General features: G+C 57.9%; 2 protein-coding genes across 4 annotated transcripts; both read right to left on the bottom strand.

The window, feature by feature from the left end:
* Positions 1 to 229: 229 nt before the first annotated feature.
* Positions 230 to 3,677, bottom strand: CATSPERZ (catsper channel auxiliary subunit zeta). The gene is made up of 5 exons (XM_012463084.2): positions 3,503 to 3,677; positions 2,969 to 3,269; positions 1,376 to 1,455; positions 1,123 to 1,189; positions 230 to 455 (listed from the first exon to the last, which is right to left on the bottom strand). The coding sequence occupies exons 1-5, from the start codon at positions 3,521 to 3,523 to the stop codon at positions 268 to 270; spliced, it is 657 nt and encodes a 218-aa protein (XP_012318507.2). The 5' UTR covers positions 3,524 to 3,677; the 3' UTR covers positions 230 to 267.
* A 187-nt stretch (positions 3,678 to 3,864) lies between these two features.
* KCNK4 (potassium two pore domain channel subfamily K member 4) lies at positions 3,865 to 12,822 on the bottom strand. 3 transcript variants are annotated; one of them, XM_012463086.2, is made up of 7 exons: positions 12,622 to 12,822; positions 10,648 to 10,913; positions 6,563 to 6,686; positions 6,285 to 6,445; positions 5,913 to 6,099; positions 5,320 to 5,459; positions 3,865 to 4,601 (listed from the first exon to the last, which is right to left on the bottom strand). In XM_012463086.2, exons 1-7 carry the CDS (start codon positions 12,737 to 12,739, stop codon positions 4,221 to 4,223), a joined length of 1,377 nt encoding a protein of 458 aa, XP_012318509.1. In that variant the 5' UTR covers positions 12,740 to 12,822; the 3' UTR covers positions 3,865 to 4,220. The 3 variants fall into 3 exon arrangements, with proteins under 3 accessions (XP_012318509.1, XP_012318510.1, XP_012318511.1); XM_012463087.2 differs by having other exon boundaries at positions 12,271 to 12,700; XM_012463088.2 differs by lacking the exon at positions 12,622 to 12,822 and adding an exon at positions 11,714 to 11,834.
* Positions 12,823 to 14,306: the final 1,484 nt, after the last annotated feature.

Genomic DNA, 14,306 nt, shown 5'->3' on the forward strand with positions numbered 1-14,306 from the left:
GGGCACTCGAACCGTAGACCCAGTAGCCCCACAGAGCTGCGGAACTCTGGGTGGGTGAAGCCGACCTAAAACATTCAAGATGCCCTGGATTGCGAGTCCCGGAAGGTAGGGCCGATAGGGCCCGGACGGAGAAAGCTCAAGGTCACTGCGGTGACCGAATGAAGGTCATGGGGAAGGGCGGGGCCCCGTACGTCCGCCTCACGCAGGCTGCCATGCACTGACTCACGGATCATGCATAGACTCTTTTATTTCTTTAGGACTCAAATTTCACTCAGATGGGGTCAGGCTGGGGCCTGGGGACCCGGCATGGCACTGGGCTGGTTCGGGTCTGCCCGAGCCCAAGGTGTCCTTCACAATCACGTACAGCCTCTTGCTTCGGCGCTTCTTGAGCCCCTCGATGTATTGCTGCAGCTCCTTGGTCAGGAAGTGGTCCCTGCCAATCCCTAATCGGTAGCCTAGGAGGAGGGCAGAGCTCGGGTCAGGGCAGTGAGCACCTGAAAGGTCTCCCCACCAGCAGGCGCCGCAGGTGTGGTTTGAAGAACTGCCGATGACTGGGGATAGCAGCAGCGCAAGGCACTCAGGTCTGTGTTCGCTTGGGAAACTTTTGACTCTTTAAGGGTGCTGAGTGTTAAGGTGGAGGATGGATGAGGTCAAGGCTAGGGAAGACGTTGCAGGCCTGAACTAGGACGGTGGTAGCGAGCAGTTTGCCCACCTTCTGAACCAGCCATCCACTCTAAGCCATCAGCTGGCCCTCTATCACCGCTGGGCTTTCGTACCCCAGCAAAAGAAGTTCACCCAAATAACCCACTGTCCAAAGGTGCCTCACAGCCAGAGGGAGTCGAGGCCACACCAAGCCTGTCATCCCACTGGGCAGGTGGAGAAACAGCCACAGAAAAGCCTCAGCTAGAGAGGGGCTGTGCCCAGCCTGGAGCCCAGACCTCTGACCATCACCATATCCCCTCCTGGGTCTTCCTGTGCCCAGTCCCTTAGCTTTTAATTTTTATGGGGCCCTTGGAATACTCATGAGTGCCAAGGGCACTGACAAAACATAAGGCAGCCTGAAACCCCACCCCCCAGGCCCCAGCCCTGCAAAATCCACCAGAAGCTGTGGTGGGAGCTCACTCCGGAGGGCTTGGGTGAGGATTTCCAGAGCTTCATTCTCCATGAGTTCCATCAGGGGCAGTGGCAACTGGAGAATCAGCAAGAGGTTTAGGCGTCCAGGGGACTTCATCTCTGCCCACAGATGAAATGCCCCACCTCCTCCCTGTGGCCCCTAAACCCCCAGCAGCCTGCCTGCCCCTCCACCCTGCCAATCACCCTCAACTGGCCTATCCCCTACCCCACTGAAACTCCCAGTCTCCCCGGCCCCTCCAACCCTGTTCTGCTGCTCTGCCCAGTAGGCGTGATGGGGTATGTGCTTCACAATATCGAGCGATGACGTTGAAGAAGACTTTTCTGGGAAAAGAGAAAAAAGGGTCAGTCATCTGCAGACTCCTGGGCCTTCCCTGGAGCAGAGGAGATGGGCAGGCACCTGGTGGGAGGGAGTGGCCTTCAGAGATCTGCTGCTGGTGCAGCTTTGGGGTCAGCATGGGACAGAGGTTACAAGCCTGGGCTTTAGAGCCCCACCCACCTGATTCCAGTTTTGATTGCCCCACAGTGTGGCACTTAGGACCAGTGACTGACACTCTCTGACCCTCAAGTTCTTCATCAGTAAAATGGGGTAATAAGAATAGCTCTTCATGGAGGTTGTGAAGTTTGAAAGTGACAATGCAGGGGAAGCCTGGTGCCTGGCACACAGCAAGTGCTCAATATGTGCCCAGTTACATTGTTATTGGTTGTAATTCTCTGATGAAGTGGGTTGGGGGTGCCAGACAGTGCTCAGCATGTGGCAGGGGCTTAGAAATTGTAACCAGCAACTGACTAATGGAAAAATGAACACTTCCTCAAGCAGCGCAAATCCTCAGACAAGGAGTTAACTCTTGCAACTGGCCAGATGATTCCATTAAAAACACAGGTTTCCCTGGGCATGATGGCTCACGCTTGTAATCCTAATACTTTGGGAAGCCAAGTGAGACTAGCCTGGGCAACATGGCGAAATTTTCTCTACAAAAAAAAATGTTTAATTAGCTGGGCAGGGTGGTGCCGACCCATCTTCCAAGCTCAGGGTGGTGGGGGTGGTTGGGGGTGGTGAGGGTGGCTGAGGTTGGAGGATCGCTTGAGCCTAGGAGTTTGAGACTGCAGTGAACTATGATCACAACACTGCACTCCAGCCTGGGTGACAAAGCAGGACGCCGTCTCTAAAACAACATAAAAAGGCCAGGCACAGTGGCTCAGGCCCATAATGCCAGCACTTTGAGGGACCAAGACGGGCGGATAACTTGAGGTCAGGAGTTCGAGACCAGTCTGGGCAACATGGTGAAACTCCGTCTCTACTAAAAATACAAAAATTAGCTGGGCGTGGTGGCGCGCGCCTATAATCCCAGCTACTCGGGAGGCGGAGGTTGCAGTGAGCAGAGATTATGCCATTACACTCCAGTCTGGGCGACAGAGTGAGACTGTCTCAAAAAAAATAAGCGGTAGGCGGGAGGATCACTTGAACTGCAGTGAGCTATAATCGCACCACTGCACTCCATCCAGCCTGGGCGACAGAGCGAGATTCTGCCTCAAAGACAAAACAAAAAACCCTGCAGGTCCTACCACGGGGTCTTTGCGCAATTTACTTGGTGCGTCCTTCCCGGGACTCGGCGCGCGACGACCGAAAGGCCTGTTACAACGCCTGCCCGGGAGGGGGCGCTCCAAGAATGCCTGGCGGATTCGAAGGGCGAAAGATGCGCGCTGGCGCCTCTCCCAGGGAATCCTAGAAACTTGGGTCCCATCAGCTTCCCCCTCATTTTACAGCTCTGGACATTGAGTCCCTGACCAGCCTCTTGCCCCGCGGACGCCCACGGCCTGGCGAGGCCACACTGACCGGCCTTGAGCTCGGATGCGGTGTCCTCCTTCCTTTGACTAATTTCCATGGAGCTGCTGCGGCGCAGCTTCTGGCTGGCCTTGTCCCCCTCGTCCAACGAGCAGCGCCCCTGGCCGTACCAGCCGCGGGTCTGGCTGATGCTGCGGCCCTCCGCGTCAAAGTTCTCACAGACGTCGGACAGCGGCGTGTTCAGCTCGGACTGCGACAGCGTGGCCGTGGTCCACAGGTCCCGAATGTCGCTGCGCACGCTCTCCTTGCGCTCCTCGTCCGAGCCATGGCGATCCAAAGACTTGTGCGACACCTGTGGGCCACATACAACGAGAGAAGCCAAGGGTCGCGGGTGGCTGGGGCGGGAAGGAAGGGCGGGCTGGGGGCGGGGATCTGAGCCGGGCCCGGGCGGGGGCCCCGTCGAGCGTGGGGTTGGGTAGGGGCTGCGGGGAGCCAAGGCTGAGTAAGAAATCGCTCCACAGCCCATGGCGGACCAAGAGTGGGTTGGGAGCTGACAGGGTAAGGGGGCACGGGGAGAAGTCTTACTTTCGAAGGCTTTTCCTCCATGGTTCTGCCCCTACGGACCCAGACGCCACTGGCCTCGGGACGAGAAGGAGAAGGGGTCAACGCTCCAGGAACAGGGCGGGGCAGGGTCTCTCGCGCCGGGAGAGTTCAAACGACAGCCCTCCACGCGAGAGGCCGTTTTTTCTCCCTGCCTCAACCCCCCGCCGCCCCCCGCCCCCAAGTGTGTTTGCCGAGGCTGGAGACGCGAGGCCCATCCCGGCTGATCCCCACGCGGGACCCTACTCAGCCGCCTCCAGGCAGAGACGCGCGCCTGAGCCCAGTCGAGACGGCCGAGACCTGACCGACCTGAGTGCCTGGGACCTTCGGCCTGAGGGTCACGGGAGGCCAGAGGTGCCCCCGCGGTGGCCCGAGGAAAGCACTCCCACACCCACTCGCGTCCGGGAGCGCTCACGCCCGCAGCGATGCAGACCGTTTTCATTTATTGATGCAGGCTTTGAGGCACAGTCGTGAGGTGCTGTGAGGGACACGCTCGCCCGGGGCAGCGACACAGAAAGCCTTGGGGGGTCTGGAGATGGATGGAAGTGAGGGAAGGGCCGGGCCCGGGGGGCGGCAGAGAGGCAAACGTCGCCTCCTCCCCAGGCTTGAGTCCCGCGGAAAGAGAGCTCTTTGGTCAAACCAGCCAAGCATGCCGGGGAGCAGGAACGAAGCCTTTGCGAGGCCCGGGCCGGGGATCCTGCCCCTACACCGGCACGTCTTTGTCTCGGGGACGCCCGGGGCCACGGGGCCGCACGGGCTTCCTGGGGGGATTGGGGCGGCGGCGACCCCGCGGCGCGCGGGGCACCGGGCAGCCGCGCTCGCTCTGCGTGTCCGAGGACTCATCGATGAAGGCCAGGTTCTCGCTGGGATAATCCAGGGCCGAGGCCGTGGGCGGCGAAGGGGGCTGAGCCTTCTCCGGGGGCGAAGGGGATCGGGGCCTGACCAGCGGCTGCGCTGGACAGGGCGGTGGAGGCAGCAGTGGCCGCTCCTTCTCCGGCGGAGGGGCTGTGGGCCCAGCTCGCTGGGTCACGCGCGCCGTCACCGTGCCAGTCCAGCTGGCAGCCTGCGCCGTGAGGCCACCCATCTGCACAGAGAGGAAGCAGCCCTCGACTGGAGCTCTTAGACTATCCTCCGCGACCCCCGGGAACCTGCCCCTTCACCAGCAGGGATCAAGCCCCAACCCGCCTTTCTGCCTGGTCCTCCAGCCTCAGCCCAGCCCCCAGCAGGGCGGCAAAATCCAAATGTGAATTTCAGAGAAACAAATAAAATTTTAGCGTGAATATATCTCATGCAATTCTTGGGACATGCTTATATTAACATTTTATTATTTATTTGAAACTCAGATTTAACTGAGCTTATTTATTTATTTGGTGAGACCAGGGCTCACTCTGTCCCCCAGGCTGGAGTGCAGTGGTGCAATCATGACTCACTGCAGCTTTGACCTCCCCTGGCTCAAGTGATCCTCTCACCTCAGCCTCCCGAGTAGCTGGGACTACAGGAACACACCACCACTCCAGGCTAATTTTTTGGATTTTCTAGAGGCAGGGTCTCACCCTGTTGCCCTGTCTGGCTTTCTGCATTTTTTATTTGCTAAATCTGGCAATCCTACCCATGAGGGCAGAGGCCAAGTTACCCACACACGTATACCCCTGTGTTCCCTTCGGGGCACACACAGAGGCTCACTCAGCCCCTGCCTCAGGAGCCCAAGCCCTGGAAGGGAGACAGCCTGCTCGACCCCCTGCTAGGGTACAGCGCATTTGCACCACAGTGCGCAGGCGCAGTGCCAACCCAGGGGCGCCTACCTCTGCCCGAGTGCGGCGGGACACTACTCGCAGCCAGTTCCCGATGGTGGTGAGCACTGAGGCGAAGTAAGCCAGGCCGAGCAGGATCCAGAACCACACCAGCGGCTGGTAGGCTGGAGAGTCCTGCCTGGGGTCCGCGCCTGGGATACCACCAGGGAAGGCGGAAAGTTGGACTTGGAACAAGGCTGTGAACCCCGGTTCACTGCCCACCTCCAACTCCTGGAGAGGACCTCCCCTCCCTAGGTCAATGAGGATGTGCTTGAGTGTGTAAGTGCAGGCAGGAACACGAGTGGCGTGCATGAGTTGAAAGTGTACAAGATGAAAGCGTGCAAGAAGGGGCACCCCCGTGCAAGAATGTGACACGTGTGAGGGGTCCATTTAACATATGCGTGAGCATGCATGGGACTCAGGCATATAAGAATGTGAGGGTGCATTAAGGCGCTGGCATGTGTGCAGGAATGTGATCGTGCATTCCACGATGGATGCAGGAGTCAGAGCAACCACATGGGATCTGGAGGGAAAGGGCAGAGTGCAGAGTCCCTGAACAGGAATTAGGTAGATGGGAAAGTGCAACACAAGAAGGGCGGCCTCACCGGCCACATAGTCGCCGAAGCCCACGGTGGTAAGCGTCACTATGACAAAGTAGATGGCCTCCAGCTTGCTCCAGTCTTCCATATAGCAGAACACGAACGTGGGCGTGAGTACAAAGAGCAGGCAGCCGATCAGCAGGAAGAGCATCGCAGACAGCACTCGCACTAGCTCTGGTGGCACGTGCCACTTCTGCGGGGAGGGGCAGTAGGCAGGACCCAGGAGACACCAACCATCCTCACTCCCATATTCCCCACTCCCACCCCCCAGGAGCCTGTGGGGAGGCTTATGGTCTAGGGGACGTGCTCATGTGCCAGGGACGTGGGGAAGGGTAGCCAGAGCCAGCACAAGGGCAGGCAGGGCATGGAGCAGCTCACCAGGAAGATGGCTTCAATGTGACCGATGCCACGGCGCAGGGAGGAGCCCAGCCGGTCCCCAACCCCTGCCAGTAGGATCCCAAACAGCGGAATCCCCACCAGCGCATAAAAGATGCAGAAGAGGCGCCCAGCATCTGTGCGCAGGGCCACATTGCCATAGCCTGGGCAGAGGGGCGAGGCAGGAAGTCTAGGGGCTGCCTGGGACCCCTCGGTCTCCCTGCACCTTCCCCCATGAGGAGGCTCCTTGCCCGCCCCCACATGCCAATCCCCTCCCCCACCGATGGTGGTGATGATGGTCCCTGAGAAAAAGAAGGCACTGCCCAGGTCCCAGGCTGAGTGGCTGCTGTTACTGGTCGAGTTGGTTTCTGGGTCCGCACCCCCTCCCAGGGCATCAGCCACCTCCTGCGGGATAAGGTGCAGAAGGAGGAGCTTCAGTTTTTCCCTCCTGTTTAGGCCAACTCCTGGCCCCTCCAGTCTCTAGGGTGGCTCCCTCCCTGCTCCTCGGAGTTCTCCCCTTCCCTCTGGTCTCCCAGGAGGCAGTCCCTTACGGCAGAGGATGCAAACTGGGTCCAGTCCACCTGCAGGCAAGTTTGTTTGACCTCTACAATGTTTGAGAAACATTTGTGGCATCTGGCCCCTAATTTCAGGCAACAGATTTCCAATTTTACCATGGTCAGGAGCACAGACCGTGGGACCAGACTGCCTGGGTTCAAATCTTGGTGCTATGGGACCTTGGCCAAGTTAACTCTCTGGCCTCAGTTTTGACATCTCTCAAGTAGGGATGATAGTGACAGCATCTGCCTCCCAGATTTTTTGTGAACTTGCAACAAAATAAGCACTGACTGTTAGTAAGTTAGCAAGCAGTGCCCACACCCTGTGCTTCCAGCTTTCCAACCCACCACTCCCATTGCACCTACGGAAGCTGAATTTGAGTCCCTTTCCTTAGAAAATCTCATGAAAGCTAGGGCCTTTCTCTCCAAGAAGGTTTACATGCCATGAAATTTTGCTTCCAACGTTTAGGAAGTTCATAGGCACACACATAAACACAAACATCGCACCCCTGCCAAAGTCCAAGCCAAGCCTTGCGCTGCATTGTAAATACCATTTAGTGAACACCTCTCAATAAGTATTATTTTTTTTAAGGCTAGTCAAGTGAAGCAGTGGGAGTGGAGAAAGAAGGAAGAAATCTGTAACTGGTTGTGATCAATTAGTTGTAAACACCATTGTACTTGCACCAGCTGATACATATTACTAAATGAATATAATGTCTCTATTTGGACTTCACCCCCTCTCACCAGCATGCAGATCCCGTGGGCAGGGTCTATTTGGAGAGTGCTTGCCCTAAGTGAGAGGAAGTCAGAGCAGCTCTTCCCCAAGCAGCACAGAAACAAGGCATAAGAAGGGAGTCTGTGGGGCATGTCCTAAAGCACCTCTTCCCTCCCTGACTGGAGTCCTCATTAGCAAGACTCAGTCCAAATTAACCCTCCTAATGTGGCTGCTCAACACCCTCCCTGGTTCCCCACTTCCTGCCTAAACTCCCCAGCCCAGCATTCAAGCCCCATTTTTTTTTTGAGACAGAGTCTCGCTCTGTCGCCAGGCTGGAGTGCAGTGGCATGATCTCAGCTCACTGCAACCTCCCGCCTCCCTGGTTCAAGCGTTTCTCCTGCCTCAGCTTCCCGAGTAGCTGGGACTACAGGTGCACACCACCACACCCAGCTAATTTTTGCTTTTTTTTTTTTGGAGGCGGAGCTTTGCTCTTGTTGCCCAGGCTGGAGTGCAATGGCAAGATCTTGGCTCACCACAACCTCCACCTCCCAGGTTTAAGCAATTCTCCTGCCTCAGCCTCCTGAGAATTTTTGCATTTTTAGTAAAGATAAGATGCATGTTGGCCAGGATGGTCTTGATCTCTTGACCTCGTGATCCACCCACCTTGGCCTCCCAAAGTGCTGGGATTACAGGCGTGAGCCACCATGCCTGGCCTCGAGCCCTTTTTTTCAAACTGGTCCCCAACTCCCGCCCCCAGTCTTCTCCCTGTGACTCCAACTTGGCACCCCATGTTACAGCCACCTTCACCCCAGATTTTCTGAGATATTTTCATTTCCTGTAATAATTCTTTAAAAATGCAAGAAGAGAAATAGCTAATTAAAAGTGATTTAATATGTATTTTGCAACACTTTTCCAATAAATTCATGACTTCAGGGAAAAATCCTTTGTCATTCTGTGTGTTCTAATTTTTGCTTCAAATGACTAGGCATCTGCTAACTCCAGGTTCTGCAAAACGCCCCGGAACTTTCCAGCTTCCACGCCTTTGCCCATGCTGCCTCTCCGCGTGGGCGTCTCTTGCCCCTGGTGGCTGGTGTATTTGAATCACCAGCTTCTCCCTCAGGCCCCTGCCATCCCCTCCTCGTCCCCAGCACCTGGCTCAAGGCCCACACAATTGGTGCTTAACAGAAAAAGGGAAACTTCCTTTCCACTGAATCCTATAGTGATCTCTCTGACCATGGATCTGTCCCCTCACCTAGATGTGACACCCTCTGAGGCAGACCCTGTGTCTGATCCACCCCAATATTCCCTTGGCGTATAACACTACAGCACCTAGCACACAGTAGGTGCACAATTGCTGCACAACTAATTCAGGGAGTGAATCTTAGTGTGGAAGAGAAATAAAGCCGCTGTCACCCCACCCTTCTAGGTCCTGTCTCTCCTTTTCTTCCTTCTTCTTATCCAGGAAAAAAGCAATTCCATTGTGAAGACAAACTAGGTCAGATTCCCTCCCTCCCTCCCTCTGCCCTGTGTTCCAGCCAGACACATTCTTCCCAGGCCTCTCTGAACCTCCGATGGCATTCTGGAAGTGTCAGAGACAATGTTGGGTGGTCTGTGTCCCAGCCCCACCCCACACTCATCTCTGCCCTGAGTCCTGCTACCTTGGGAATCAGCTGGAACACAGAGGCCTCCGTGCCAACAGCCCCTCCCTCCACAAAGAACAGGCAGGGAACAAAGGGTACTGTTCAATGTCAAGTAATGGACATGAATTTATTAAAGCTAAATCTCATTTTTTTTGAATGACAGTGATTCCGAAGTCAGAGAAAGCAACAGAGGTGCTTGCCTGACTGTACCCCAGAAGGCTGCAGCCCAACACTTTCTTGAGTCACTGGTTGGAGGCCGACCAGAAGTGCCTCAGGGAATCCTGATGCACCCCACTTCTCCCCACAAGGTAAGCATGCATCCTGGGGGGAAGGGGTGCCTGACCTAGCATCCCTGGTGGCATGGATCCTGGAACCCTCTGAAATCATCTGCATACGTTCATATGTACACTTTTCCAGGGGGAGGGGGTGTGTTCACCGTGTTCTTGGCTTTTCTAAGGCACATGACTCCAAAAATGTATGGAGACCGATGTAAGTAGGGTTGCCAGATTTAGCAAACAAAAATATTGCACGGATGGACTTGTATTAAAAAGGTATTTGTGGGCCAGACACAATCACTCAGGCCTTCAATCCCAGAACTTTGGGAGGCCGAGGTGGGTGGATCACTTAAGGTCAGGAGTTCAAAACCAGCCTGGCCAACATGGTGAAACCCCGTCTCTACTTAAAATACAAAAAAAAAATTAGCTGGGCGTGGTGGTGCACGCCTGTAGTCCCAGCTACTCGAGAGGCTGAAGCAGGAGAATTACTTGAACCTGGGAGGCAGAGGTTGCAGTGAGCCGAGGTTGCACCACTGCACTCCAGCCTGGCGCCTGGTGACGGAGTGAGACTCTGTCTCAAAAATAAATAAATAAATAAATAAATAAATAAATAAAATACAAAAATTAGCCAGGCTTGGTGATGTATGCCTGTAATTTCAGCTGCTCAGGAGGCTGAGGTAGGAGAATCTCTTGAATCTGGGAGGGAGAGGTTGCTGTGAGCTGAGAGTAAGCTACTGCACTCCAGGCTGGGCAACACAGGGAGACTCCATCTCAAAAAAAAAAAGGCATCTGTGGTTTAACTGTAATTCACATTTAAATGATAGTCCTGGATCTTACGTGGCAATCTACACCAGTGAGACCTGTGCAAATGTAACATTCGCTATGGCCATTCAATTCATTCATTCATTCATTTACCCCTCATCCCACCTCCATCACACCCTGAAGGAGACATTCTCGGTGCACAGTCCTGTGCCAGGCTCTCCAGGGAAAACAAATGACCCCACAGCTGCGCTACTGAAAACACAAAGACCTGGCCCTCAGCCTCTGCCCCACAGCCTCCCGCTGCACCCCGACCTCAGGGATACTGGTCTGAAAGCAGCACCGGCACAGGGTCTCAATGGCACGCAGCTAGTGCCAGGGGTGATGGGTGACAGCTGAAGGGGCTGTGGCTCACCCACGCACCTTGATGAGGAGGCCCAGCTCCTGGTCGCTCACACACGGATGGGCCCTCAGGAACTTCTCTCGGACCTCCCCCAGCTCCCTCTGGGCCTGTTGCTCGTGGGGCTGCTCCAGGGCCCGGAACACCAGGGCACCAGACACCAAGTAGAGCAAGACCAACGCCAGCAGGGCCAGGAGCGTGGTGCTGCGCATGGCGCGCCCAGGGGCTGGGCCAGCTCCACTGCCCGCCTGGAGGGGCTGGGCAGGGGGCTCCTGGGGAGCTGTCGTCACTGCGGGCAAAACCAGGGATGCTGGGGTCACTGAGTTGGCCTGACACCCACACCCTCCTCCTCGATCCCCTACACACCCAAAGATCCAGAAAGCCCCCAGCCGCACTGTCCACAGATATCCCTCTGGCTGGACACACCTAGCCCCCTCCCATCTCCAGCCTCCCCCTTACCTCCGCTGCCCGGCTCCCGGGTGAGGGAGGAGAAGAGGGCACCGGGAAGGGAAAGGAAGGAGAGTGGGAGGCCGAAAGAGAACCTAAGCCTGCCTAGGGGGAAGCGGGGCGAGCAAGGATATGTGGGGAGCCTGGCGGGGTTCGGGGAACTGGCCCTCAAGGAGGAGGCTGAGGGGGCGCGGAGGCGTCCGAAGGGAAACCCGGAGGAGAGGCCGGACCGCACAGGGCGGGGACAGGGGAATGGCGGGTCCCGGCTCTCCAGCTGCTGCTGCGGCAGCATCTCCGCGGCTTCTCCGTCCCCTCTCGCCTCGCTCTGCTTCCCGGCTGGCCCTCCAGGGTGGCCCCGCGCCCCACCGGTCTTTCGAGGAACCCAGGGGCGGGTCCTGGCCGCTGCGCACAGGCTAGGAGGAGTGCGGGAGACGCCCAGTTCCCAGAAGAAGCGGGGCGGGGGTCCTCAAAGGCCACACCGGGGCGGCAGCCACAGGGACAGCTGTCAGCCCGGGACAGCGGGCGGCGGCGCCCACGCGCACACACGCCCCGGCACGCGCGCCCCGCGCGGGCACAAAGACCCGCGCGCCCACGCTCCACCCCGAGGCTGCAGCGCCGCGCCGCCCAGCTGCACGCACGCACCCCACCTGCACACTCCGCAGACGCCCCGGCACTCCCGGCCCCCACAGGCGTGCGGGCCTCGCCAGGGCACCCAGAGCCCACGCACACGACTGCGGACACTCGCGTGCAGACGCCAGACCGCAGGGCCACCGAGCAGCGCCCGCCGCTCGCTCCCACCGCCTCCCCCGCGTCCGCACAGCGACGCCTGCCTCGGAGCGTGACGGGCGGCGGGACCCCGGCCACGCCACTCCCGGAGGCGCCCACACGTGGGAGGTGGGCACCCCACCGGCCCGTCGCCCCCGGGCCGCCCCTGCCCCGGAGTACTGCCCGCGCCCCAGAGCCCGCCCCGCACTTACTGTCTGCCCCGCTGCGGCTGCGGCTGCGGCACGGGCTCCCGCACGGCCTCGCAGGTGCCTACTGGGCCGTGGAGGCGGCAGGGGCGGAGCGGGAGGCCGCCGGGGCTGGGACCCCCCCCCTCCCGCCGGCAGAAGCCCCCCTCTTCCCGCAGTTAACCCCTCCAGTGCCGCGCTTCCCTCCGTGCCGCGCCCTCGCCGCCGGCGCCGCCCCAAGCCCTTTACCTGCGGCCACCCGGCTCCCCAGTCCCGGCCAGTCTCGGGAGGTGGGTAGCAGAGGAGCCGGAGAGGGGTTGCAGCTGGGGTCAGCCTTCTAGTCTTGGATCGACGCCCAGTGTGGCCAGCGGCAGGGCCCCAATCTGGGCATCAGTTGGCCCACCTCTCCAGACAGGCACCACGCTAATCTGGCATCTCCCAGGCCCATTAGCGGATCGAGAAGGGCCCGCATCTCTCTGCCCCTGGGGACAGCTTGGCCCTTGGGCTCAGCACTCATGAGGGAGGAAGCCTCGGGACAAAAGGGTGGGGGAAACCCGGTGGGGCCACCTGGAATTGGCCGACGTGGAGGTTGGGACCCACCTCTGGGGAGTCGCTGCTGGAGCACTTCCTGCCCCCACTCCAGTTTTTGGCCCTCTCCCTGCTCCCTGGCCAGCTCTCCAGGCTGCTCCCTGCCCCAGCTTTTGGTCCCCACTTCCATGCCCAGAAATCAGCCCCAGAAGGCTGGAGCTGGAGCTGCCTGCAGATCCCAGCATGGCAGTGGTGCCAGCATCTGCTCTCCCACTGCCTGAACACCCAGGCCCTGGCTGGTCCCGAACTTGCTCCGCCCTGTTCTCACCCACTTGACAACCTTTGATCTCTCCAAAGACCTTCTGGTGCCTGCTGGGGTCCTCAGCCCTCCTGGTGGATGGCATTCAGCCTGGGCTTTAAGGCTGACCACCCCTACTGGTAGGGAACCTGGCCAGGTCACCACACTCTGGAGGCTCCCTGTTCCCACTTAGAGAAAAGGGATGACTGATCATCACTTGGGGGTGCTGTTCTGGGCATGAAGGAGGTCAGTGTTTAGAAATGCTCAAAACAGAGCCTGGCACACACAAAAAAGTGCCCCACAAACGTCAGCAGTTTTCCTTTCAACAAAAAGTGATTGTCCAGCTTCAAGCTGATTCTCTGAGGTCTCAGATGCCCTCTCTGGAGGCCCTGTGGGCCTGGTGCCCAGGATAGTCCCAAGTAAAGGGTTTTGAAGCAGCCCCAGTGATACAAGCCAAGGGAACTCTGCAAAGCTGGGACAACCACTATGTGGGCAGGGGACAGACCCTCCAGTAATGGACTCTCAGCCATCGGACAGACCTGCCAGGGCCATGGGAGCAGAGGACAGTGACGATGCTACTGAGAACAGTAGAGAAGAGGGCCACCTGTCCATCTGGGCAAACCCACACCCTGGTAGGAAGATGGGAGCTGCTCAGTCACACCAACTCCCTGGCAAGCCCTGGACTCACTCCTGGCTCCTAAAGAGCAGGTTGGGGTGGTGAGAGGGAAACAGGGGCTTCCAGAAAGTCTCATCCATTGGGGTTAAGACTCAGTAACTGCCAGGCATGGTAGCTCATGCCTGTAATCCCAGCAGTTTGGGAGGCCGAGGTGGGTGGATTGCTTGAACCCAGGAGTTCAAGACCAGCCTGGGCAACATGGTGAAACCCCACCTCTAAAATTAAAAATTAAAAAAAAAAAATTAGTCAGGCATGGTGGGATGAGCCTGTGGTCTCAGCTACTCAGGAGGCTGAGGCAGGATTGCTTGAGCCCAGGAGGTTGAGGCTGCAGTGGGCCATGATCGTGCCACTGCACTCCAGCCTGGGTGGCAGGGTGAGACCCTGTCTCAAAAAACAAAAACCTCAATAGCCATATAACCACAGTAATGTGGGGCTGTGGGGCCCAGCGGAGGGGCCACGTCCCCTGACCAGGAGACAGAAGGCTTCCTAAAGGAGGTGACAGTTGACACAGGTCTTGAGGAAAAAGTAGGAACTGCTCAAGTAAAGAAGGATCTGGAGTGAGGGGGGCAATTCTGGGCCAGGAGAGCTTTGAGAACAGAGGCCTGTGTGGTCTCCTTCTCTTGCAAACTGCAGGCCCCTCCCCTCCCAGCCCACCAGCCTTGATGGGGTAAGTGGCCCCTGACCAGCCTAGCAGCCCACTTCAAGGGCCAGTGTCTGCTCAGCCTTAGGCCAAACAGGCAAAAGTGATGGAGCACATGGCAGATGACAGACAGGCGCACAACC

Source organism: Aotus nancymaae, unplaced genomic scaffold (genome assembly GCF_030222135.1).
Source record: "Aotus nancymaae isolate 86718 unplaced genomic scaffold, 86718_ANA_hifiasm-v0.15.2.pri h1tg000059l, whole genome shotgun sequence".
NCBI classification, from domain to species: domain Eukaryota; kingdom Metazoa; phylum Chordata; class Mammalia; order Primates; family Aotidae; genus Aotus; species Aotus nancymaae.

What these genes read in the sequence shown, in the direction of transcription:
- CATSPERZ (XM_012463084.2), bottom strand. Translation starts at nt 3,523, where the DNA reads ATGGAGGAAAAGCCTTCGAAA. An exon ending in TGGAGGAAAAGCCTTCGAAA is followed by an intron (nt 3,270 to 3,502) that starts GTAAGACTTCTC and finishes TGTGGCCCACAG; the next exon opens with GTGTCGCACAAGTCTTTGGA. An exon ending in CGCATCCGAGCTCAAGGCCG is followed by an intron (nt 1,456 to 2,968) that starts GTCAGTGTGGCC and finishes CTCTTTTCCCAG; the next exon opens with AAAAGTCTTCTTCAACGTCA.
- KCNK4 (XM_012463086.2), bottom strand. Translation starts at nt 12,739, where the DNA reads ATGGAAGTGGGGACCAAAAGCTGGGGCAGGGAGCAGCCTGGAGAGCTG. An exon ending in AGCTGGGCCTCCTCATCAAG is followed by an intron (nt 6,687 to 10,647) that starts GTGCGTGGGTGA and finishes CTTATCCCGCAG; the next exon opens with GAGGTGGCTGATGCCCTGGG. An exon ending in CTTCGGCGACTATGTGGCCG is followed by an intron (nt 5,460 to 5,912) that starts GTGAGGCCGCCC and finishes GTGGTATCCCAG; the next exon opens with GCGCGGACCCCAGGCAGGAC.